Genomic DNA, 26423 nt, shown 5'->3' with positions numbered 1-26423 from the left:
TGTAAGGATGAGAGAGGATCCGAGAGAAAGTCAGGAAGGGAGAGAAACTCTGCTGACCAGTATGTGAAGTAAGAGTGGCATCCCCACGGGACTGCAATCTCCCTTTATCCCAGTGATGACTCGGTTACATAATTCCCAGCTTCTGATTTTTTTCCCGCCTCCTGAGGAGGCTATTTACAATAATTTCTTTAAGCTCTGCTAGAAAGCCCACCACAAGCTGTGTTACTGCTTCATCATCTGGACGGACTGAGCCACTCTGATGTTTTGGGAGTCACCAGCTTGATTCCTGGAGCCTTCCTGAGCACTGCCTGAGCCCGTCTATGGCCTCCTGCTCACTTGCTGTACGTCTGAGAATCCTGTGCCCCATCGTTCCCTGTCTTCCAGAGGCCACTTCACTAGGAGGTGGGGGCGGCCAGGGACGGAGGATCAGTTCAGCAAAGAGCCACAGCCAGAACATGGAAATCATTGTTTCTGTAGGTGCTTATCCGCAGTGGGCAGACTCCTGTGAGTCCATGTGCAACAGAAGCAGACGAAGGGCTGCCTAGAATGGCCACTGAGAGGAGCACTGAGACCTACCTGGAAACCTGAGGCAGGGACGCCTGCACCTACTGAAACTCCTCCAGGGGGAAGGGCTGTGGAAGGATGGGGTGAGATCCCGGAGAACTCTCCACTGCATTCTCAAACTCCTTCCTAAGGAGAGGGGGAGGCCTGGTTAACCAGAACCTGTTGTCTTGGTGGCTGGGGTATCCAAGCTTGGGGACAGAGCTGAGTTGCTGAAGACTCAGAGGAGAGGCAGCCACTCTCTCCACACAACCATCAGTCTCCCTCTCAAAATACACGTAAGGCTGAAAGTTTTATTTTTGTCCTTAGTTTTGAAGAGATGGGGAAGACCCTCTCAGGCAGTTGCCGATCTGGAGGGAGGAAGAGAGGCACTGGAGAGCGGGAGGGGACTTAGCTGTCACAGGAGAACTTTGGGGGCAGAGTGAGCGCACAGTGTGAGGGGCCATCGTGACAAGCTGCTGCAGGCTGCTCTCTCCCATCTGGGATGCTGACAATGCATTCAGAGCAGGGGCATGTGAGGGCCACGTCTGCAAGAAGGTTCAGAACCCACCCTGCAGACTGTAGAAAAAGTGAGGCTAAAAAGAGAGGGGATGATGTTCTGCCAAACTGTTTGGTCTCCTGGGCCATAGTTTCATCATTAGTAAACTGAATTTTTATCTGGAAATTGAAAAGTCTAACCAATCAAGAATTGTACTGCACTCTGGAACTATGAAGTGTCACTGAAATATTTAAAAACAGAACTCTCCTGACCCTGGGATGCTATGAGAATTGAGGCAGACGCCTTCACAGTGCACAAAAGATGAAAAGCTTGGTGCAGACATTCCACGAACTACCATCATTATAAAAGGCAGATTGCAGGCACAGGGAATGTGAATCATAAAACTGCACAAAACCAAGCAGATTGAAACTACTGTTTAAAGAACAACAACAACAAAAAAGTGAGATACATTAAAATAAAAAGAGGAGGTTGTCCATTTTTTTTTCTAATTTTAGGAGTCTGCAGCAGGTATAGATAGCCGTTTAGAGTTTAGTTTTAACATTTTCTTCCTACATTTGCAGCAAATAATCATGAAATATTAGAAGTGGATGAATCTTTCTATAACACTAGCTCTAAACAAGACGGCAGAGTAAAAGGATATGGAACTCACCTCCTTCCACAAGTACATCAAAAATACATCTGCAAATGGAACAGTTCTCACAGCACCCCTGCTGAACACTACCAGAAGACCTCACACCCCTGAGAGGACATAAAAGAGCCCCATGTAACCAGGTAAGAAAAAAGAAAAGAGAAGGGGAGCAGGATGGGACCTGCACCCCTGGCGGGGGGAGTGTGGGGGAAGAGGAAAGGTTCCCACAGGATGAAGCCACTTAAGCAGCAGGGAGAGGAGCCGGGACAGAGAGCGAGCTTCAGAGGCTCAGAGGAGAACCCAGCAATCAGGCTGCGAGAGGCAGGACAGAGCAAGACTTGCAGAGGGCCCGCACCACTGCCTGCATGCCCTAGCCTGAGACGCAGGTCTGCTGGTGTGAGTGGGGCTGGCACTGGAACCTGGGGAGTAGAGAACAGATATGGGAAGGGGACTGCTGCTGGCTGTGCAGAGATAGCCTGAAACGGCTGGAGTGTGGTACAGCTGCAACCGGAGGTGTTCACGGAAGAAACCCAGGTGGGCAACAGAAGCAAAGCGCCACTGTTAAGTGGAGCATGAGGTGGGGGGCGAGGCTGGCATTGTAGCCTCTTTCTCTGTGTACTGGCCCCGCTTCTGCGGGCCCTGTGAGAACATGTCTTCCTAGCTGCTGCCTCAGGGGTTCCTGCCTCCAAAGGCTCTTGTGGCCCAGTCACCATTTCGGGGGTGCTGGGAGTAAATGCCAGCAGGTTGCCCACTCGCAGAGGTGGGGCTAAAACCATAGCTGAGCCTCAGAGGCCATGAAACTTGGGAAGTAGGGCTGAAATCTAACCCTGTGGTTGTGCAAGCCACAACCTTACACTCTGCCACTGGCTTTGTAAACTCAGTGCCTGTAGGACATCAGAGTGGACACTGGGTGTGTCCATGGCTGGAACGGGTGTGGCATCAGCAGTCATGGGCTTTGTGGGCATGTGCCCTGGGGACTGGGCTGGGCCAGGGTCTGCGCTGCCTTTGTAGCTCCTGCTGTGGTCCAGATGAGTGATGGATGTGGTCCCGGGACCTGACTCTGGTTGAGCTGCACTGGAGGTCCTGTGGAAACAATGCCTGGGGGACCCCAGGGCCGGTTGCTGGCATTCCCAAGGTTGAGATGGGGCCCAGGGCAGTGCTGGCAACAGTGTACTTTGTAAGGCGGCAGAGCAGGTGTCAGGTGACACAGCAAAGTGCACTCACGTGGAGAACAGCTCTGGCTCTTCTCCCAGTGCGAGGGCTCCAATCCCATCCACCTCCCCCAAGAGCTCAGGAACGGATCTGGGGCTTCCACTCCAACAGCGGGAGAACAGACCCAGCTCCCGACAGGGCGGCAACAACCACAGAGCAAGGAGGAAGCCCTGATCAATAACCAGGGCAGGCTCTGGCCGCCACATCACCAGTCACTCCTCCTATCAGGGTGACAGTGGCCAGCATACACTGAGGAAAGAGGCAACAGGAATCAACACCAAAAACAGCTCTCACATCAAAAAGTATTAAACCTACACAGGCTACATAGGGATGCTCCTCCATAAAAATAGCCCTCCAAGACCACAATAGATAATTGTTTCTCCTAAACTCATATAGCAAGAGAAATATAAGTAAAATGAAGTAGAGGAACCACTCTCGAATAAAAGATCAAGAGAATTCCCCTGAAGGAACAAGCAATGAAACAGACCTCTTCTTTCTAATAGACAACGAGTTCAAAAAGGAGATAATAAAAATACTGAAGAAGTTAAGAAGGACTATCGAGAGAAATGCACATTACTGTAAAAGGAAACTAGAAACTATAAGGAGGAGCCAAGAAAAATTAGAAAATTCACTCACTGAGACAAAAGCTGAGCTAAAGGTAATGAAAAGCTGAATGAATAATGCATAAGAATGAATAAATGATCTGGGAGATAGAATAATGGAAATCACCCAGTCAGAACAGCAGACAGAAAGCCAAATTTAAAAAAATGAAAGCAATATAAGAGACCTACGGGATAATACAAAGTATGCCAATGTACACACGATAGGAATCCCAGAAGGAGAAGATAAAGAAAAGGGGATTGAAAGCATATCTGAACAAAGTGTGACTGAAGACACCCCAAACACAAAGAAGGAAACAATATCCAGGTACGAGCAGCACAGAGGGTCCCGAACAAGGGGATGCAAGCAGACCTCCACCAAGACATGATAAAGACGGCCGAAGATGAAGGCACAGTTCTAAAGGCAGCGAGAGAAACACAAAGAGTTAATTACAAGGGAACCCCAACAGGGCTACCAGCTGATTTCTCTACAGAAACAGCTGCAGGCCAAAAGGGAGTGGGGCAAGATATATTCAAAGTCCTGAAAGGGAAAAATCTGCAATCTAGAATCCTCTGCCCAACAAGATTATCATTTAGAATAGAAAGAGAGATTAAGGATTTCTTAGATAAGCAAAAATTCAAAGACTATAGCAATACTAAACCTATCTTAAATGAAATATTAAAAGATTTTCTCTAAATAGAGAAAGTAGTAAGAATCTACAGGAAAGAGTAAATCACTTAAATAAGCCAGTACACTGATTTTAAAAATAAAAAATTTCTGTGAAAGTGATAAACATAAAGAACAGCAAAAGGATGAATATGAAGATGTAAAAGAGGGTCAAAATCATAAAATGTGGGAAATAAGAGTAAGAAAATGTAGATCTTTTTTTTCCAAGAATGTGTTTGAGTCTATATGACTACAAGTTTAAGGCAAGTAAGTACAAGGAGTTAACAAACTTGAAAACAGGGTAACCACAAAGCAAAAACATACAATGCATTCACAAACACCAAAGAGAAGAGAACAAAAGTGTAAAACAAAAGAAAATCATACAACTACAAAAGAAAAAACAGAAAGGGACAAAGAAGAAATATAAAATCAGGAAAATTTAAATATAAAATATGAAAACATGAAAATAGGGTTTAATATGGCAATAAATACATATCTATCAATAACTACCTTAAATGTCAATGGGCTAAATGCTCCAGTCAAAAGACACAGAGTGGCATATTAAATAAAAAAATAAGAGACTACAATATGCTGTCCACAAGAGACCCACTTTAGGGCAAACGACAAACACAGACTGAAGTGAGGGGAAGAAAAAAGACATCTTGTGCAAATGGAAATTACAAGAAAGCGAGGGTCATAAAACTCCTATCAGGAAAAATTGACTTTAGATCAAAGGCTACAGAGAAAGATAAAGAAAGACACTATATAAAGATAAAAGGATCGATACAAGGATAGGATATCATACTCGTTAACATGTATGCACCCAACCTATGTACTGTACGCTCATGCTCAGTCATGTCCGACTCCTTGCACACCCAATATGATGTTGCTGCTCAGTCTCCAACTTGTGTCCGGCTCTTCGTGACCCCACAGACTGCAGCACACCAGGCTTCTCTGTCCCTCACCATCTCCCAGAGTGTGCCCAAGTTCATGTCCAATGAATCAGTGATGCCATCCAACCATCTCATCCTGTCACCCTCTTTTCCTTCTGCCTTCAATCTTTCCCAGCATCAGGGTCTTTTCCAATGAATCAGCTGTTTGCCTCAGGCAGCCAAAGTATTGGAGCTTCAGCTTCAGCATCAGTCCTTTCAAAGAGTATTCAGGGTTGATTTCCTTTAAGATTAACTGTTTTGATCTCCTTGCTGTCCAAGGGACTCTCAAGAGTCTTCTCCAGCACCACAGTTTGAAAGCATCAATTCCTTAGTGTTCTGCCTTCTTTACTGTCCAGCTCTCACATCTGTACATGACTACTACAAAGACCAAAGCCTTGACTATAAGGACCTTTGTCAGCAAAGTCATGTCTTTGCTTTGTCACACAATGTCTAGGTTTGTCATAGCTTTCTTGCCAAGAAGCAATCATCTTATAATTTCATGGCTATACTCATCATCTGCAGTAATTTTAGCACCTAAACACCAAATATAGAAGCACCCAAATACATAAAAATACTAACAGATTTAAAGGGAGAAGTTGATGGCAATACAATAATACTACGGAACTTTAACACCCTACTCACATCAATGGACAGATCTTTGAGACAGAAACTCAACAAGGTAACAGAGATCCTAAATGACAAAATAGAACAGTTATATTTAGTTTATATTTCCAGGACATTTCATTAAAAAAAAGCAGAATGCACATTCTTTTCAAGTGCACATGGAACATTCTCTAGGACTGATTACACCCTAGGGCACAAAAGAAGCTTCAACAAATTTAAGAGTATAGAAATTATTTCAAGTATCTTTTCTGACCACAATGGTATGAAACCAGAACTCAACCACAGAAAAAGAAATGAGAAAAAAAAAAGTTATATGGAGACTAAACAATATGCTATTTAAAAACCTACAGGTCAACAATTAAAGAAGAAATTAAAAAAAAAATAACTTGAGGCAAGTGACAATGAAAACACAACTATACAAAATCTATGGGGTGCAGCAAAAGCAGTTCTTAGAGGGAATTTCATATCAATACAGGACTTTAAGAAACAAGAAAAATCTCCAACAACCTAATCCACCACCTAAAAGAACTAGTTAAAGAAGAACAAACAAAACTTAAAGTCAGCAGAAGGAAGGAAATAATATCAGAGAGGAAACAGAGATTAAAAAACAATAGAAAAAAATCAGTAGAAACCAAAGAGCTGGTTCTTTGAAAGGTTAAGCAAAACTGACAAATATTTGGCCAGGGTCACCAAGAAGAAAAGAGAGAAGATTCAAATAGTGAAAATAAGAAATGATACATCAGAAAGACAAAAAACTATAAGAGAACATTTATATGTCAATTATATGAACACTATATGTCAACAAATTTGGCAACCTAGAAGAAATGAACAACTTTCTAGAAACACACAGCCCACCAAAACTGAATCAAGAGGAAACAGGTGACTTGAAAAGACCAATCACTAGAAATGAAATAGAGTCTGTAATTAAAAAAACAAAAAACAAAAAACTCCCTACAAGAAAGTCCAGGGCCAGATGGTTTCACAAGCTAGTTTTACCAAACATGCAAGGAAGAACTTACATAGATCCTTCTCAAACTGCCAAAAGATCAAAGAGGAAGGAACACTCCAAAGACATTCTAGGAAGTCACCATCACCTGATACCAAAACCAGACAAAAGGTAGTACAAAAAGAAAATTATAAGCCAATATCTTTGATGAATATAAATGCAAAAATTCTCAATAACATATTAGCAAACCAGATCCAGTAATACATAAAAAAGATCATATATCACAACAAAGTTGGGTTCATGCAAGGATTAAATCATACAAGGATGGTTCACCATATGCAAATGAATCAATGTGATATCCTACACAGTAAAAGGAAAGATAAAAACCACACAATCATCTCAATAGATGAAAAAAAGCATTCAATGAAATTAAATACCCATTCATGATAAAAATTCTTACCAAAGTGGGTACAGAGGGAACATATTTCAACATAATAAAAGCTATTTACAACAAACCCATGGCTAGTACTATACTCAACAGTGAAAACCTGAAAGCATTCCCACTAAATTCTAGAAGACAAGGATTCCTATTCTCACTACTTCTATTCAACACAGTATTGGAAATCCTAGCCAGAGCAATCAGACAAGGAAAAGAATTAAAATTCACACTGGTGCTTGTGAAGTCACTTCAGTCATGTCTGACTCTCTGCGACTCTATGGACTGTAGCCTGCCAGGCTCCTCTGTCCATGGGATTCTTCAGGCTGGAATACTGGGGTGTGTTGCCATGCCCTCCTCCGGGGAATCTTCCTGACCCAGGGATCAAACCTGCATCTCTCACATCTTGTGTTGGCAGGTGGGTTCTTTATCACTAGTGCCAGAAGCCCATTTCAAATTGATAAGGGAGGGATAAAATTGTCATTATATGCAGATGGCATGATACTATATACAGAAAACCCTAAAGACCACACAAAACAAGACTGGAATTGATAAACAAATTCAGCAAGGTAGCAGGACACAGGAATCAGTTGCATTTCTTTAAACAGACAATAAAATATCAGAGAAAGGAATGTAAACAGTCCCTTTGAAAGTCACATCCAAAAAAAAAAAAAAATACTTAGGAATAGCCTCATCAAGAAAGTGAAAGACTTATATGCTGAGAACTACAAAACATTAGTGAAGGAAACTGAAGATGATTCAAAAAACTGCAAAGTTATCCCATACTCTTGGTTTAGAAGAATTAATATGGTTAGAATGGCTATACTACCCAAGTGCAATACACAGATCCAATCTGATCTCTATCAAATTACCCAAGACATTTTTCACAGTGCAAGAACAAATAGTTCTAAAATTTATATGGAACCATAAAAGATTCAGAATTGCCAAAGCAATCCTAAGGAAAAAGAGCAAAGCAAGAGGCATAGCCCTTCTAGACTTCAGACAATACTAAAAAGGTACAGTAATCAAAGCAATGTGAGACTGGCACAAACACAGACACATGGATCAATGGAATAGAATAGAGAGCCCAGAAATAAACTACACACCTCAGATAATTAATCTTTGATAAGGGAGGCAAGACTATAAAATGGGGAAAGACAGTCTCTTCAGCAAGCAGTGTTGGAGAAATGGAACAACCAGCTGCATGTAAATCTGTGAAGTTAGGATACACCCTCAGATCATACACAAAAATAACTCAAAATGGCTTACTGACTTAAAACTGTAAGACACGACATAACAAAACTCCTAGAAGAGAATATAGGCAAAACATTCTCTGAATAAATCATACCAATGTTTTCTGAGGTGTCCCCAGGCAAAAATAAACAAATGAGACCTAATCAAATTTAAAAGTTTTTGCCTAGCAAAGAATACCATAAACAAAAGGAAAAGACAACCTAGGTACAAACTGGGAGAAAACATTTGCAAATTCTGCGACCAACAAGGGCTAAATTCCAAAACATACAAAGAGCTCACACAGCTCAATAACTACAACAACAACAACAAAACCCAGGGACCTCCCTGGTGGTCTGAGATAGTTAAGAATCTGCCTGCCAATGCACAGGACATAGGTTCCACCCTTGGTCTGGGAAGATGCCACGTGCCTCAGAGCAACTGGGCCCGTGCACCACAGCTACTGAGGCCGCGCGCTGCAATCACTGCGAAGCTTCCCCCAACTCACTGTGTCTGAAGAAAATGGCCCATTGGCTGTCTCAGTTAGTTAGAAATCTATTTCTCTCGTGCATACTATACCCTTTAATTCTTCCAGTTTGCTGACGGCTATTTATCCAGCTCTACATCTGTAATCTCCTCAATGTCACTCTAAGCTAACTGGGAACTCAAAAAAGTTGCATTGTCCAGGAGGCAGATTAGTTCCCAGTGTCACTAGATATAAAAAGCAGTCATGGAAGGCATGCTACAAATGAATAAACCAAGATATCATAAGTAAAACTGGAAAAATGCACCAAGTCATCTTAGAGAATTCTGGGAAATATCTGGTATAAGACACAAGAAGACTATGCCTCAAAAACTACCTCAATAAATAAGTGACATAATATGACACAGCTTTAATGGTGTTCCACCCCAGAAAATGCATTCCTGTCCTCTCATCCTCCCATCCTGACCTATGAACCTGGGTTTCTAAGCTAGGAATCTCCTCTTCAGCAGACAGAAAAACTTAATGTTCTCATTCTTACTGAGTTTCAAGGCAGTTCTCCCTAAAGGCCTGACTCAAACCTTTTAAGAATCAGAAGGAATGTAATCCACGAAGTCTACAGGCCTGGCTGGCATAGCCACAGCTGTACCAGCACCATCAGCTAGTAAGAACTTAACAGTAGACATTGCTCTGGAATTTCGTTTTCTCTTAGGTACTGTGAGTAAAAATGGGAGCGGGAGCTGAGTGAGTCCATGCTAAGAGCTGAGGTGCTGCTGAGCAGAGGTCATGGAGAAAAACCTTAGTTACCAACTACTGATATGCCAGTGAAACCACTGCTCAGCCCTGGGAGGGTAGGAGCTCTTCGCAGGGACTGACCATGCCCATATTCCTGGGGGCTGCTTGGCTGGCGAGGGCAAGGCTGCCATGGTGTTGCCCTCTGTAGGAGGGGTAGTCTGGTAGAGCAGAAAGGGCGTGTGCTTAGGGGCAGACAATCCAGGCTCTGCTACTTGGTGGCTATGTGGCCCAGGACAGAGTCTTTGACCTCTCTGACCCTCAGATTTTTCATCTATAACACAGAGATAGCGACACTGATCTTGCCGGGGTTATTATGAGGATTAAATGAAATAATTCACCTGATACGGCAGCAGCACTCACTCAGTGACAAGGTGACCTAGTCAGATCCCTTTGCTGCTTGCTACTCAGCCACAGTTACTTTCCAAAGCAGAAATCTGACTTCTCTACTTAAAGCATTTCGGTGGCTTCCCTTGGTAAATGGAAAGAACAAAGTCCTGATGATCTGAGAAGCCCTGAATGTCCTGGTCCTGTCCACCTCTCTCCTCCATTCTCCTGTGCCCTAGACACGCGGACCCTATTTATGCCCTCAAAAGTGTAATCCTTCCTATCCTGAAGCCTTCACACAGACTCAAAGCATCTTCTTCACATATCTCATCTATCCGGTTAACAACTTCTCATAACTTCTTTGGGAAAAATATTCCTCAACCTCCAGACTAGGTCAGGCTTCCTGACAATGCTCCCTTAACCTCTCTTTTACAGAGCTTGATCTGCCTTGTAATTATACTTGGGATGACTTATACTATGTCTCAGACAAGATCAAGAGGTAGGAAACTGTGTTCTTTATTGATTACCCCGAATCTCTAGGTCTCAACATCAAGCACAATGCCTGGCCCATTTTATGAGCTTAAATCTTTTACTGAATAAATGAATGAATCAAAGTTCAGAGGAGGGTTGGAAAGCATTTGCTATTAATCTGGTTAGTACTTCTCTGCAACACTTAACCACGTTCTGCCCAGCATGCTTATTAATATTTAATTCCTTCTTTCCTAGGTGGATTTTCAGCTTTGTTGTGTATATATACAACTTCAAATGTTCCACTGCCTCCTTAAGACAGGCTCAGAGGAGATGCTCCGTGTTGGAGAGATGGCATGGAATGGAAGGGAGTGTTAAACGCCCTGAACAGAAACAGAGAGAAAGATGAACTCTAACTTGAAGGTGGCTGTGGCCTGAGATAAGAAAAAGTTTCTTGTCCACTCTTTCCTTCTCAGGGGCATTTAAGTTGACCACTCATTGTTGGGAGGTGAGGATTCAACAGGGTGACACTTACTTGTTCCCATGAAGAAATCATATGACGTTCAGCAGGTAGTTTTTCTATGATGGTCACCTCTGTCACACCTGGGGATGATTCTGAAGAGGAAGCAGAGAGTAGAGTAGTTGGTCCATTCTCACATATTTCTACCAGAAAGGGTAATGAACTGTTGAAGTCTGCTCTAGGAATACCAGATCCCTCTGAGGAGCATTTGTTACCCCTGTAATAAAAGCAGCTGGTCCCTCAAAAGCAGTCGGTTCCATAAGCTAAGACCATGTAGTCTTCTAGTGATAATTATGCCAGTATCCTTTTCACATATCAAAGTTTTCCTCAAGTTTTCAGAAGAGTCAAATCTTGGGATGCAGCAACAGCCCAATACACTAGCTAAGAAATCGGGACTCCACCATCCTAGTCACGCTTTATGCACTCACCAGCTGTGTGACCTTAGAGGAGTGCTCACTTCCATCTGCGTTCAGTAAGACAAGAATTACAACAATACTTTCCTCAATAAGTGAAGTAAAAACAGCAATGAAGAAACAGAAGAGGACACAGAAATGAAGATACTTTGTAAAAGTAAAAAGTACCATATACACAATTTTTCTTCTGCCTTCTGTTCAAGGTTCTTTCTAACGTGCTGGGAAGCACGGTACTGTGGTAGAAAACCAGTGAGCTTCAAGCCATTTGACCTGGGGTGATTCCTTGCTATGCACCCTGACTGGTTAGGATGGAAGACACTGTTTTATCCCTTTAAGGGTGGTCTCATTTGGCACTGTTCCACCAAAACTAAGACAGTAGATAATAAATGCCATTACTCAATTTTACAGCAAGGACACCGAGGTTGAGAGGTTAAACCACAAAGCCAATCCTCTGACTCCAAGTATGGGTCTAGTTGAAAAATGAAGAATACGTTCAAAAGTCACTACATGCCCCCTGGCATAGCCCGTTACAGCAATTATCCTACGCAAATGCAGAGTCTAACTTTAATTAGTCTTGGCAACCCACCACCCACCTGCAATAGGACTGAAGAATACAGAATTCTTGGCCTACAACACAGCTGGTTACAGAGGGATGTCATCTGACAATACTCAGCGCAATCTAAGGCCTAGGGCTACAAGAGGACACACACATAATGTAAATACCTGACATTAAGTTTTGCTGAGGCATCCATTTCAAATACATTCATCTTGAATAAACAAATTGCCAGTTGTATGACACAGTTACTAACTAAACAACTAGATGAGGAATGAGGCCACCCCCCACTCACGAAGTTCCCCTTTTAGAAAGCCCTGGGTAACCTGGATAACTGACTACTTGAATGAGCCACCTTTTCCCTTCAGGTGTCCTAATTCCCCCTCTGAAGTTTTAAATCCACCAATAAAGTGTAAACCTGCAGAACCCTAGAGACCCAACTCTGGGGCCCTAACAAAGGCAAAGACCCTCTGGCTGTGTGGCTGTGGGCATACCATGTACCCTCCAGGACCTGTGTATAATAAAAAAATTTTTTTCAAGGTTCCCCAGTGATTGCTGCGGTGTATCTTCAGTCATAACAAAAGCCACAATGTTTGGTCCAATCACATCAGCTTCAGTCCAGGAAATGTCTGTGGGGCTCGTCCAAGTAGTACAGGCCTAGATGAGTGCCTCAGGTCTTCCTAGCCGACAGCAACAGTATCAGTAAGTAGGCTGAGGGAGACACAAACACACCACTCTTCAGCTTGTAACAGACCTATGTGGAAGGGCTACAGGCTGAGACAGAACTGCTGTGATGTAGCACAGATGACAACATATCATTTTTAATCTTTGTACATCTCCAGGATAGGACAACATGCTGACTCTAAAAACTTTCATGTAACAAGTTGCTTGGGAAGTACCCACTGCAGAGACTCTGCTATCTAAAATTTCAGCACTGATAAGGAGGAGGTATGGGGGTGAGGAAGACAGGGACACACAATAAATCCCACTTCTATAATGCTGTATTTCTGGGAACTGCTGTAAGTTATTTCACTGACAACAATCATGTGAAGCAGGCATCAGTACTTTATTTTAAAGATAAGGAAACAGGTTCTGTGATGTTAAATTAATCATTTCACAGAACTAAACCTCTGATCACAGGTGCAGGTAGCAAGCCTGATGTTTTCTCTACTGTATTGCCTTAGTAGTTAATTCCAACATGAGGGAAAGTTTTCTTCACACCACCAAGCAATTCTCAGACATCAGCTGAATGTTCTACAATTCAACTCAATCCTGACTCTACCAGGAGAAAGCCTCAGATCCCACAGGTTAAGAGCTTATTCCCACAAGCCTGCCCTTACTCCAGATGCTAACTGTAGGTCTAGGTTGTTATCTGTGCTTCTGACAGACTGGCTATAAATCAGGAGTTCCTATGATCTTTCCCTTGGGTTTGATGAGTTTGATACAGGGGCTCACAGAACTCAGGAAACCCATTTACTCACTGGAATACTGGTTTATTTTGAAGGCTATTACAGATCAACAGGGAGATAAGATGTGTGGGGCTGGGTCCTGAACAAAGGGGCTTCTGTCCTTGTCGAGTTTGGGGCCTGGCACAGTGGCATGAGGAAGTGTCTGGTTAACAGACTGGAAGCTCCCTGCACTCTCTCCTTTTGGTTTTTTATGGCGACTTCATTACACAAGCATGCTTGACTAAATAACTGGCCATTGGCAGATGACTCAACCTCCAGACTTTCTCCCCTCCATGTAAATCAGGTGGGGGAGTGAAAGTTCCAACCCTCTAATCCTGGTTGGTTCCTTTGGGAACTGGCCCCATCTTTAGGTTACACAAGGGCTTTCCAAAAAGTCACCTCATTAACAAAAGGCACCTTCTTTTATCAATTAGGAAATTCCAGCGGTTTTAGGAACACTGTGCCTGAAACAGTGACAAAGTCTAAATATATATTATAAAACATAATACCACAGATAACCAAAAACATCATAAGGATATTTAGAAATAATAGCAATAACAAGCTGTGTTTGGTTTATTATTAATAATATGTGACTTGAGAAGTAGTATCTGACTCAGTTCAGATGTTCAGTTGTGTCTGACTCTTTGCCTCCCCGTCCGTCACCAACTCCAGGAGCTCACTCAAACTCACGCTCATTGAGTCGGTGATGCCATCCAGCCATCTCCTCCTCTCTCGTCCCCTTCTCCTCCTGCCTTCATTCTTCCAAGCATCAGGGTCTTTTCCAATGAGTCAGTTCTTCGCATCAGATGGCCAAAGTATTGGAGCTTCAGCTTCAGCATCAGTCCTTCCAATGAATATCAGGAATGATTTCCTTTAGGATGAACTGGTTGGATCTCCTTGCTGTCCAAGGGACTCTTAAGAGTCTTCTCCAGCACCACAGTTCAAAAGCATCAGTTCTTCAGCACTCAAGCTTTCTTTTTGTTCCAACTCGCACATCCATACATGACTACTGGAAAAACCATAGCTTTGACTATACACACCTTTGTGAGTAAAGTAATGTCTCTGCTTTTTAATATGCTGTCTAGGTCGGTCATAGCTTTTCTTCCAAGGAGCAAGTGTCTTTTAATTTCAAGGCTGCAGTCATCATCTGCAGTGATTTCGGAGCCCAGGAAAATAAAGTCTGTCACTGTTTCCATTGTTTCCCCATCTATTTGCCATGAAGTGATGGGACCAGATGCCATGATTTTAGTTTTTTGAATGTTGAGTTTTAATCCAGCCTTTTCACTCTGCTCTTTCACTTTCACCAAGAGGCTTTTTAGTTCTTCTTTGCTTTCTGCCATAAGGGTGGTGTCATCTGCAGAGTCCCCAAGATGATAGCTAACAGTGAATGATGTTGGATTCGTGATCTCCAAAGAAGAAGATTTAGCTTCAGGATCAGGTACCAGGCTTGATCACTCAAAGCTTTTGTGTGGCACAAGTTTTATTATAGTGAAAAAGGACAGAAAAAGCTTCTGACATAGACATCAGAAGGGGGAGAGAGACTGTTCCACTCAGGTTCTTGTTAAGAAGAAAAAAATGTCCTTGAGCAAGATGCATTGTTATTATATAATCATTAGTACAGAGTTTAAGGAAAAACAAAAACATACCCTTGAGCAAGAGGAGTTTTGCTGTGTAATCATTAGCTCTGGACTTAAAGAAAATAATGTCTTATGTGACTAAGACAAAACAATGTAGAAAAAAAAGTTCGTCCTTTTCTCCTCGAGAGCCCCTTACCCCTTTCTCCTTCTCCAGGGCCCTGGACTCCTTATCAACCTACTTAAGAATTAACTCTCTCATTCCCCGCTTCTTTTTCTAGGAGAACACGGCTGCCAAGGGAAAAGGGGTATTGCTCTCATTCTGCAGCTACTTCCTGCTGGCCAGGGGCACAGGCCCTAAATTGTTCTGGCAGCGTATTCTCCTTACCCTCATATTGAGGGTCTCTGATCCAGGGACCCCAAGTATAGTTGGAGGAGGTTGTGGCATTCATAGGAGCTTACCAACCATTTGTAACATAAAAGCTTTCAGACTGTTAGAAACAAACCCCATTATACAGTTACCGATGTAAGGCAAAAGAGTCATTAAACCAAGTTAAAATATAATCAAAATTAAAAGTCACATTATGTTCATAGTTAAGGTACAATGTGTTATACCAGTCCATTTTAAGATTGTTAGATGTCATCAGATCAAGAAGAGGTGTCACATATGATTGTTGCTGGTGAAGGAATTCACAGAGTTGAAGAAGAAAGTCCTTTCCTTGAAACACAGAAACCCACCATGGGAAGCTTTCAACTAATGAAAAGGGGAGTGCTGCACAGACTCAGCAATCAGACATAGACAATTCTACTCTCCTGCCTTTGTGACCAATGACAAGCATTTATGAGCTGCCTGGCTGGAACAGTCCATATGGCAGAGTATGAAATGAAATACTGAATGAAGAAAGTCAGGTCTTCAGACACAGCATAGTTTGCTCTAGATACCTATGGCATGCCACGGATGAATACTCTCTGTAGTAACTTACTCCAAAGTTGGGTGCTATCACTTTCTTCCTTCTCTGCCACCCATAGAAGTTCCCTATTGAGAGGTGAAGTCTATTTCTCTGCCTCTGTGAAGAGAGGTTAACAGGGGTTAGCCTGTCACTTCCCTGACCAATAAAATATGGCAAAGAGACATCATGCAAGTTCTAGACTTCAAGACGGCTGGCAGTTCCTGTTTCCTCTCTTTCTGCTCTGAGCGATCACAAACTGAATCCAAGCTACGCTTCTGGACAAAGAGGCCATGCTGGGGAACCTTGAGGAGCCAGATATGTGAGTGCTGAAGCCATACTGGACTTCCAGTCGAGTTGAGCCTAAAGGTAATTCCAGCCCTAGCTGCAATCCATTGCAAACGCCTGAGATGCGAAATGCAGACAGTCCCACCTAAGCCCAGTCAGCCCACAGCACTGGGAGAGAGACTAAATTGCTGTTTCAACCCACTGTTTTGGGGTGGTTTGTTACCCAGGAATAAATAACTGGAACTCACTCCCTGTAGAAAACAGTTTCTGAGTCAACAATCTCAGACATTTAATGAGGATCTGGTATGTCCTCAGCTTGGGAAAAATTTCTGCCAGAGATTAGGAATTTAAGGAGATACTATCTCAAGAAATTCATTGCCTGGTTAGACAAACATGAATCAACAGTGAAAACTTCAAGATAATAATATTACATATTAACTTGGGTAATATAGTGACCCTGTGGGTCACAGGAATTACAGTTGGAGAGAGGTAGATAAAGACTGGAAAAGTGATGGAAATGCCATAAACTATGCATAGCTAATCTGGGCCCTGAAGGATGGCACGGCCGTTCCTGCAGACTGGCTTGATTAATACCTACTCCTGCTCCTTCCTAGCGTGCTTTCCTGTATTTTATTGACTGCTGGCTAAAGACTACATTTCCCAGATTCCACTGAAGCTAGGCGCCCTCTGGAGGCCAAGTTTTCTGCAGGGAAACCCGCTGGCATAAAACCTGGAAGGAAAGAAGGAGCAGGTGAGGTAGAGGGGTAAGTAGGGAGATGGGCTCTTTTTACAAGCATAGTTGCAAAGGTATTTGATCTTATGGGATTGAGAGTTGTAGTGTGGCAGAAGCAGCAGCAATTTCTCAATTCTACAGCTTCCTAGCTGCAGGGATGCCCCATTTAGCATCCCCTTTTCACAGTTTGGTTGGTTCTCAGCCTAGAATCTGCTCTGTTTAATCTCCCAATGATTCTATAGGCTAACGCCTCTTAAGTCCTTCCTGCCTTAACTAGCTAGAGAGTATTTCTAGCCTTTAACAAGCTATGTATTCTATGGTCTGCCACTAACAATCCTGATAGATAAGAGTTTGCATTTGCGGGTTCACCTTCAGGACAAATCAATGTGTGCAGATCAGAGGAAATGGTCATTAATATGACTTAAAAATTGTGGCCATAGAGCCAGACAAAAAGTAGTAGAGGTTCTGGAACCCAAGATTCCAAAGTCGTTAAAGGTCTTTAGAGACAGAAAAGAAAACTTAAGTCTATATAAGATTATTCAAAGAACAAGAGTTTATAACACAAATCAAGAATTAGGTAAAGATAATAATACATGATGCTAGGGCTTGAAGGTGAGGCACCTGGAGGGCTTGGGGGTTGGCGTGTAGAGTGGAGTAGACTGTACATGGCCAACCTGAGGTTCTTTAGAAGGACCAGCTTGTAGGGTTCATCTCTGACTGATGCTGGGAATCTGGCCTCTGCATGTATTCTACGTTGATAAGGTTGTTTTGTCAATCTGCCTAAACCACTGAAAATCTGCTTTCCTTTTGAGAGTCTAAAATTTGCATGGTGTCATGGGCAAAGCTCATAATTCCCAGGAAATAAATAAAATAGAATCTGAATAATAAGATAAAGTCTAACTTTTTTTTCCCTTTGGCCTTGGTCTAGTTTCATTACTTATAGGATACCATGTGCAGAGATCTTGTACCTAGCCCTTCAGATCACAGTTCCTCTTGCAAGGTGACTGCACCTAACACTTTAGCTTGCCTCCCACATCAGGTTCGGGTTTTGCTAAGTTCTAAGGGAACAGAGTAGTTATCCCCTGGAAAGTCGATTCAAGTTCAGGCTATGCTTTTAGACAACCCAGTGGTTACCCTAAAACCTGTCACACACTAACCCCTGCCACCCTGCTACCCACAGGATCGGGGTCCCTGGAGCAGGATCATATAGAAATCATAGACATGATCTATTCCAGTTGCCCCAACTGAAGAAGTTAGCCTCTCACAGATGGGAACAGTTTTATGAGAGGGGGGGAAGTCTGGTGGATATGCAGAACTTCCCAGACCCAAGTCACAGAAGTGAGATGCTACCCCTGGGGCTCCTGCCCCAGGAGAGGAGTTGACAGTCCTCACCTGAGCCTTTCAGCATGGGACAGGGAAAATCCTAAATGTTTACAGATTCCCGGTATGCATATGCCATCCTACCCACACATGGGGCCATTTGGAAGGAAGGAGGTGTGCTTACTGCAGAGAATAAATGTGTGAAATGTGGCTTAAGCATACTGAAGTTCTTAGAAGGAGTACAGCTTCCAAAACGGACGGCAGTGATTCATTGCAGGCCTCATACAAAGGGAATACAGAGGTAAAAAAGGGAAACAAAGCGAATACAACTGCCAAAAGGGCGGCCCAGAGCCTGCAACTCGGCGACCACCCCTCATGCCTCAAAGGTGAGATCCACGCAGTCATTCCCCAATCTACAGAAAGGAAGACTTAGATAAAGACTGAAAACTGGGCTTCAGCAGAGATCTAGAGGACCGTGGTGGCTAGCTAACGAGCACAGGCAACACTTGTTTTCCCAAACTGCAGCCTGTCAAGCCATCAGGAAGGTTCAAGACTCACCACAGGAGGGAGGTCCTAAATAATTGGTCAGTTGAGCTCATGGTTAACTCCAGGTATGAAAACTACAATCAGCTGGATAGATGAGACATGCCCAGCTGCACAATGAACACAACTCCCCAGACCAGACCCTCCAGAGCCCCTAGATAAGGGCCATTCAGACCAGAGGGACATTTCCTGGAGAAGACTGGCAGATTGATTTCACTGTCATGGCAAGAGTACTGGGCATTTTCAGGGATCTCCTGGCACTAGAAAACACAATTTCTGGGTGGACACAAGCATTCCCTGCTAGAACTGAAATGACAGCTGACGTGGCTAAGGCATTACCAAAGATATAATCCCCAGGTTGGGGCTCCCAGGATCCCTGCAAAGAAATAATGGTCCAGCATTTGTGTCTCAAGCGATGATGGAAATGCATGCCCTGGGCATAAAATGGACCTTGTACTCAGTCTGGAGACCCTCCCCACCCAAACTGTCAAAGAGAGATCCAATCAGACCCTGAAATGGGCCTTAGCCAAGGTATGTCAGGAAACTCAAGAAAACTGGCCCTAGTCTGCATGTGGTTAGCCCCAGGGGATAAATTAAAATTAAGTGTATTTGAACTTGTAACACACACACATAGTATACCCATTTCCCAATCCCAAGAGTAGGGACACCTTAACTCTGCTGAAATGGAATAACTCAAGTATGCCCCCCAGGTAGGAGAAACCATGAAAACTCTCACAGAAGATGGTGACCAGGTGCCCGCACCCACTGGCCTGGCCCTCCACCTCTTCCAGCCAGGAGCCTGGGTGAACCAAAAAATCTCAAAAACCAGCTCATGCCTAAGTAGAACAGACTCTTCTTGGTGAGCCCTAACCACTCACTCTGCCTTGATGTTGTAGGCATCACTTCACGGGGACACTGTACTTGAGGGAAGAGGCCCCCAAGCCCCAACCTGTAGAGAGACAACCTGGGGCAATGGCCCCCTTGATGACTCGTGATGCTAAGACCTGAAGCTTCTCTTCTAAAAAACAATCAAAGCATGACTAGGGAGATACAGCCCCAGCAGTGAGCCTCGACATCAGGGCACACTTGGCCATAGGCAGAAAACCAAGATACTTACATTTTTAGGAAAAATCTGACATGTGACCATTATTCTTTTGTCATCTGACACATAACCACTGTTCTCTTCAGCCATTTATCTTACATTGTCTGAAGTCATTTGCCTCCAAAAGTAATAAAGCAGGCTGGGACCTAGGACCCTTTGCTGCAGTGCTGCAATGTTTGTACCTGGACACACTGCTCCCTGAGCAACAAAATACATAGAAACTATACAGGACTAAAAACAACTGTGTGCATGTGCATTTGGGGCAAACTCTAAACAGAAGATACAAAGAGTCCAAAAAAACTCAATTGCCACTTTTGAAGTTGTTTGTTGTTTAGTCACCAAGTGTGTCTGAGTCTCCAAGTTGCTGAGTCGTGCTGGACTCTTCCGGGACCCCATGGACTGTAGACCTCCACAGAGAGGGTGCAACCAGCACTGAGATCTGAAGGGCAAAGTGGGGCAGCCTGGTGAGTACTCCACTCACCCTCCCCAACCAGAACCCTACAAAGCAGCCCCGCCCCTGGCTGTGGGAGAGAGTTAGACTCTGGAGTGTGAGCTGGCTTCTTTCCATTCTTTGATCAAATAAAACTTTCCTTTGCTTCTGAACCAAACTCGGTCTCATCCTACTGGCTCTAATGATACTGGGCAGGAAGACCCTTTTTGGGGCCCAACTTGAAAGGGTTGGTAACAACAAAAGGCTGATTGTTTTGCCTACATGAGTGGCCCCCAATAAAACCCCTAGAATTTGGGTCTTAGGCCAGCTTCCTTGGGCAGAAACACTGCACACATATTGTAGCATTTCACCACTTGAAGAAGGAGTGTACTCTATGTGACCACTCACTGGTGGGAAAATTTCAGAAGCTGATACATGGCTTCCTCTGGATACTACCTGATATGTCAAAGGTCAGATTTCCAGGGTCCAACTGATTGACAATAAATTATAACTGGGAGTCCTGTGTCTTGTGAGTCCTTTTAATGAATCATTGAGACTTGTGGACAGTTGTGAGACACCAGAAACATGTATCCACCTCTTCATTTTAAATGTTTTATTTGTTTTAGTTATGTTTTGGAAAATAGCAAATAGCTGGGTTTTGTGAGCCAGATTTAAAATCTTTTTCTATTACTAGGTGACTTAAGCTCATTCATATTTATTTTTACAAGGAATATGTTTGGTCTCAGTCTTATCATTATATTTTGTAATTACACATATTATATTACACTTGTTATGTTTCTTTTTGAAATGTGTATCGTTTGCTCTTTTCTTTAAAATATTTTGAGGAACGGACTGCTTTCTATTGCTTCATGATAAACTACCACAAATTAGCAACTTTAAACAGCACCCAGGTCACAGTTCTGTAGCTCATAAATCTGGCACAGCATGACTGGTCTCTCTGCTGAGGCTGAAATAATTGATCTATATTTCTATCCATCCAGGCAAACCGACTGCTCAAGTGTCAGCTGATATATTCTCCTTGGGTGCTCCAGGTCATCTTCCATTCCTGTTACTGGCAGAATTCAACTCCTTGTGGTTGTAGGAATGAAGTCTTCAGTCCTTGCCTGCTGTCAGCTGGGGACATTTTCAGTCTTCAGAGGCCTTTATGATATACTTTATCATGAGTTCTCATCCATCTTCAAGCCAGCAACAGCATAACAAATCTTTTTCATGCTTCAAATCTCTTTGACTTCCTCTTCTGTTAATAGCTTGTTGTAAAGTGCTCATGGAGTTAAGGATAATCTCCCTTTTTGCTATTTCACACAACAAATCACAGGTGTTATACTTCAGGAAATCTTGAAGGGCTATTTTTGAGATTCCTTTTATAAAAAAAATAGCCTTACTGAGATATAATTCCACACCATAAAGTGTTCACCCCACTGAAATGTATACTTCAGTGATTTTTAGTATGTTCACAAAGTTGTGCATCCTTTCCTGAAAAAGTAACCTTGTACCATCCTCCATTCCCCACTCCAAGCATTCTGGCGGTTTACTTTACATCTGTACATACTATAGATCATATAAGTGAAATCATAAAACACATGGCCTTTGTAACTCTTTTAATTAGTTTTCAAGGTTAATCTATATTGTAGCATGGATCAGTACTGTATTTCTTTTATTTGCCAACATTTTCTACTGTATGGACATACCACATTTTTCAGATCCATTCATCAGTTGATGGACACATGGATTGTTTCTACTTTATTACAAATAATGCTTCTGAGAATATTTGTGTACACGTTTTTGCATGTGAATATTTTCATTTCTCTTGGGTATATATCCAGAAGTGAAATTGCTGGGTCATATGGTAACTAGCTTTTTGAGGAAGTGTCAAACTGCTTTCCAAAGTGGCAGTGCCATTTTACATTCCCACCTATAGTGAATGAATATTTCAGTTTCTCCAATTCCTTGCCAAGACTTAGGTTTATTTATTTATTAAGCAGGCATCCTAGAGGGTGTGAAGTGGTATTTGGATTGGATTATTTGATGTTTTTGTTAAGTCATATGAGTTCTTAAGAGATTTCATCCATAAACCCCTTATCACATATGTGATTTGCAGTCTCTCCCTTTCTGTGGAGTCTTTTCACTTTCTTGATGGTATCTTTAAAAGCACAAGCATTTTAAATATTGATGAACCATGATTTAGCTATTTTTTTTTTTTTTTTGTTTCTTGTACTTCTGGTGTTAGATCCAGGAATCTACTGCCTAATCCAAAGTCATTAAAAAACCAATTCAAGGCCTATGTTTTAGCACATACATTTAATCTAAGATCCATTTTGAGTTAATTTTTGTATCTGAATTGAGGTTGGGGTCCAATTTCGGTCTTTTGTATGTGCCTATCCAGTTATAAAATATGTTGAAAAGACATTTTCCCTCATTGAGTTAGTTATTTAGATATCCCTGTTGAAAATCACAGGGCCATCCTATTCCACTGATCTATACTTCTATCTTTATACCACTGCCCCAGTGAAAACTACTGTAGATTTGGAGTAAATTTATTGTAGTAATATATACATTAATATCTGCCATGTTAACTATTTTAAAGTGTACAGTTAAGTACACTTGACATTGTTATATAATTATCACCACTATTCATCTACAGAACATTTTCATTATTCCAAGTGTAGTAAACTTTCAAATAGTGAAGTTTAAGCCCGCTAACTTTTGTACCTCTTTTCCAACTTGTTTTGGCTATTCTGGGTCTCCATTTTCAATTTTAGGACTGGGTTATTTGTCAATATCGGAGAGAGAAGCAGTTGACATTTTCATAGGGATTGTAAATTTAATCAATTTTCAGTGTATGGGATTCTAGGAATATTAAGACTTCCAAACTATAAACATGTATTCCAGTTTGTTTAGATGTTCTTTAATTTCTTGACATAATGTGTGTGTAGTAGTCAGTGTACAAGTCATGCACTTCTGTTAATTTATTCATTTATGCCTTACTTCTGTTAATTTAACTCTATACTAAGTATTTTACTGTTTTGACCCAATTGTAAATTGAATTGTTTTTATATGTTTATTTTTGGACTGTTCATTGCTAACCTATAGGGTGTTTGTTTTTTTTTTGTGGATTTCTTAGGACTTTTTTTTTTTTTTTAATACATGGAGCATGTTATCTGCAAATAGCTCTTCACTTCTTTCCTTCCCACTTGTATGTTTTTATTTCATTCTCTTGCTTAACTGCCCTGACTAGAATCACAGTAAAATGCTGAATAGAAGTGATAAGAGGGGAGTTCTTATTTTGCAGAAAAGAGAGAATACAGCATACCCGAGACTGCAATATTTAGAGACATCTGCTTGTAAGGTTGGTCTTTGGTTGGCATCTGGGAACTTGGATTTCAAGAGGATTTCTACCATTCCCTGGTAAGAATAGCCCACTGTACCCACCTGTTATTGCAGACAATATGGTTTATGCTGAACACCTGCTTTCCTCTGGGAGTCTCAAATTTGGTACATATTAGGTAGAGGGTGTCTACATAATGGATTTCCAATAAAAGGTATGGACTGGGTCACATGAGCTTCCCTAGTAGACAACATTTCAGAGGTAGTGTCACATGTAGCTGGAATAATTAAGGGTGTCCCATGTGATTTCACCAAGAGAAGACTCTTGAAAACTTATATCTGGCTTACTTAATGTCCCCACATGTGCCTTTCCCCTTGCTTCTACTGTAATAAATCACAACACGACTGCCTCTCAAGTCTTGTAACTTCAACTTGGTGTGGTGCTGGTGATCCCATGAACATTTGTCTTGTTCCTGATTTTACTGAGAAAGTATCCAGTTTCTCACCATTAAGTAAATGTTGGCTGTGGGTTCTTCATAGATACCCTTCATCAGCTTGAGGAAGTTTGATTTTTGCTTTTATGTTTTCATTCTATCTCACAATTCAGGTATGTTCTGTCATCAGAGAACATACCTTGTATGATATAAATTCTTCAGAATTTATTTTGGCTTGTTTAATGATCTAACATATGGTTTATTCTTGAGGTTACTCCATGTATCCTTGAGAAGAATTTTTTATTAGACTGTTTTTGATAGTGTTCTACAGATGTCTGTTAGGTAGAGTCAATTTAGTGTTGCTTAAGTTTACTAGTTCCTTGTTGACTTTCTGCCCAGCTGTTTTATCGACTGTTGTTAAGTAAGGTATCCTCTGAGACTATTATTGTTGAATTATCTATTTTTCCTTTCAACACTGTCAGTTTTTGCTTCATATATTTTGGACCTTCATAGGTACATATATGATAATTGTTTTGTTTTCCTGGGCATTGATACTTGTTATCATTATGAAATGTCCTCATTTGTTTCAAATAATGAATTTTGTTTTCAAGTTTATTTTATCTTATGTTAGCATAGCCACTCAAGCTCCACTTTGAGTTCGATTTGCATGGTATATTCCAGCCCCGCCCCCCATTTTCAGTTTTAACCTGTTTGTGTCTTTAAATACAAAATGTGTTTCTTGTAGACTAGGTATATTTCAATCATGTTTTTGCTTTTCTAAAATCGGATATCAATCTCTGCCTTCTCATTGAAGTGTTCAGTCCATTTACATTACATGTAACTACTGATAAGGTTAGGATTTATTTCTGCCACTATGTTATTTCTTTCTGAGTCCTCACCAGCAATGTTTTCAGAATTGCTATAGTCAATTTCTAATATCAGTCTGTTAATGGTGATTTATTAGACTTTCCTCTATCAAATTTCTGAAAATTCTTCCAGCTTCCACTCATTTCCCAGTTTCAAAGATGCTTCCACATAGGTATATGTCACAGGAGAACCCATTTCCAGGTAACAAAATATATACATTAGTTTACTATGCTGCATAAGAAACTACCATAAATATAGTGGTGGTTAAGATGGAGGACACTATCCTCTTGATGGCCATCAGCTAGGGGGCTGCTCTCAGCTCCTACAGACTAGTCGCAGTTCCTTGCCACTGGTCCTCTCATAGGATCTCTCACAACATGGCAGCTTAGCTTTTCAAAGTCAGGAGGAAATTCATCTGACTTCTACATTCTCTTATAGAATGCCATGCTGATTATGTCAGGCTACCTAGGATAATGTCCCTTTCACGTCAGAGTTAACTGATTAGGTACTTTAATTACATACACAAAAACCCTTTGCCTTTGTCATATAATGTAACCTAAGCCATGGCATGACATCCCTCCTTTTGACAGGTCCTGCCCATTCTCAAGAGTAAAGGAAGCACTAGGTACAGGTAGCACTAAACATCACCATGGACACCAGCAGACGGTCAATGCTGAAATCAGACTGATTATACTCTTTGCAGCCAAAGATGGAGAGGCTCTATACAGGCAGCAAAAACAAGACCGGGGGCTGACTGTGGCTCAGACCATGAACTCCTTATTGCAAAATTCAGACTTAAATTGAAGAAAGTAGGGAAAACCACTAGACCATTCAGGTATGACCTAAATTAAATCCCTTAGGATTACATAGTAGAAGTGAGAAATAGATTCAGGGGATTAGATCTCATAGACAGAGTGCCTGAAGAACTATGGATGGAGGTTTGTGACATTGTACAGGAGGCAGGGATCAAGATGATCCCCAAGAAAAAGAAATGTAAAAAGGCAAAATGGTTGTCTGAGGAGTCCTTACAAAGAGCTGTGAAAATAAGAGAAGCAAAAGGCAAAGGAGAAAAAAAAAAGATATTCCCATTTGAATGCAGAATTCCAAAGAATAGCAAGTAGAGATAAGAAAGCCTTCCTCACTGATCAATGCAGAGAAATAGAGGAAAACAATAGAATGGGAAACACTAGAGATATCTTCAAGAAAATTAGAGATACCAAGGAAATGTTTCATGCAAAGATGGGCTCATTAAAGGACAGAAATGGGATGGACCTAACAGAAGCAGAAGATATTAAGAAGAGGTGGCAAGAATACACAGAAGAACTATAAAAAAAAGATCTTTATGACCCAGATAATCATGATGGTGTGGTCACTCACCTAGAGTCAGACATCTTGGAATGCGAAGTCAAGTGGGCCTTAGGAAGATGCTTAGGAAGCATCTCTATGAACAAAGCTAGTGGAGGTGATGGAATTCCAGCTGAGCTAATTCAAGTACTAAAAGATG

General features: G+C 41.8%; 1 protein-coding gene across 1 annotated transcript in view; it reads right to left on the bottom strand.

The window, feature by feature from the left end:
• The window catches only part of TPGS2 (tubulin polyglutamylase complex subunit 2), a 60083-nt gene that overhangs the window by 28591 nt on the left and 5069 nt on the right, over positions 1–26423 (bottom strand). The window contains exon 2 of the mRNA XM_043444204.1: positions 10938–11017. Coding sequence (XP_043300139.1) covers positions 10938–11017 — 80 coding nt within the window. The remainder of the gene's footprint in view (positions 1–10937; positions 11018–26423) is intronic.

Source organism: Cervus canadensis, chromosome 23 (assembly GCF_019320065.1).
Source record: "Cervus canadensis isolate Bull #8, Minnesota chromosome 23, ASM1932006v1, whole genome shotgun sequence".
In the NCBI taxonomy this organism is placed as follows: domain Eukaryota; kingdom Metazoa; phylum Chordata; class Mammalia; order Artiodactyla; family Cervidae; genus Cervus; species Cervus canadensis.
The sequence above is the reverse complement of the archived record's forward strand: the minus strand, read 5'-3'. Positions and strand labels throughout refer to the sequence as shown.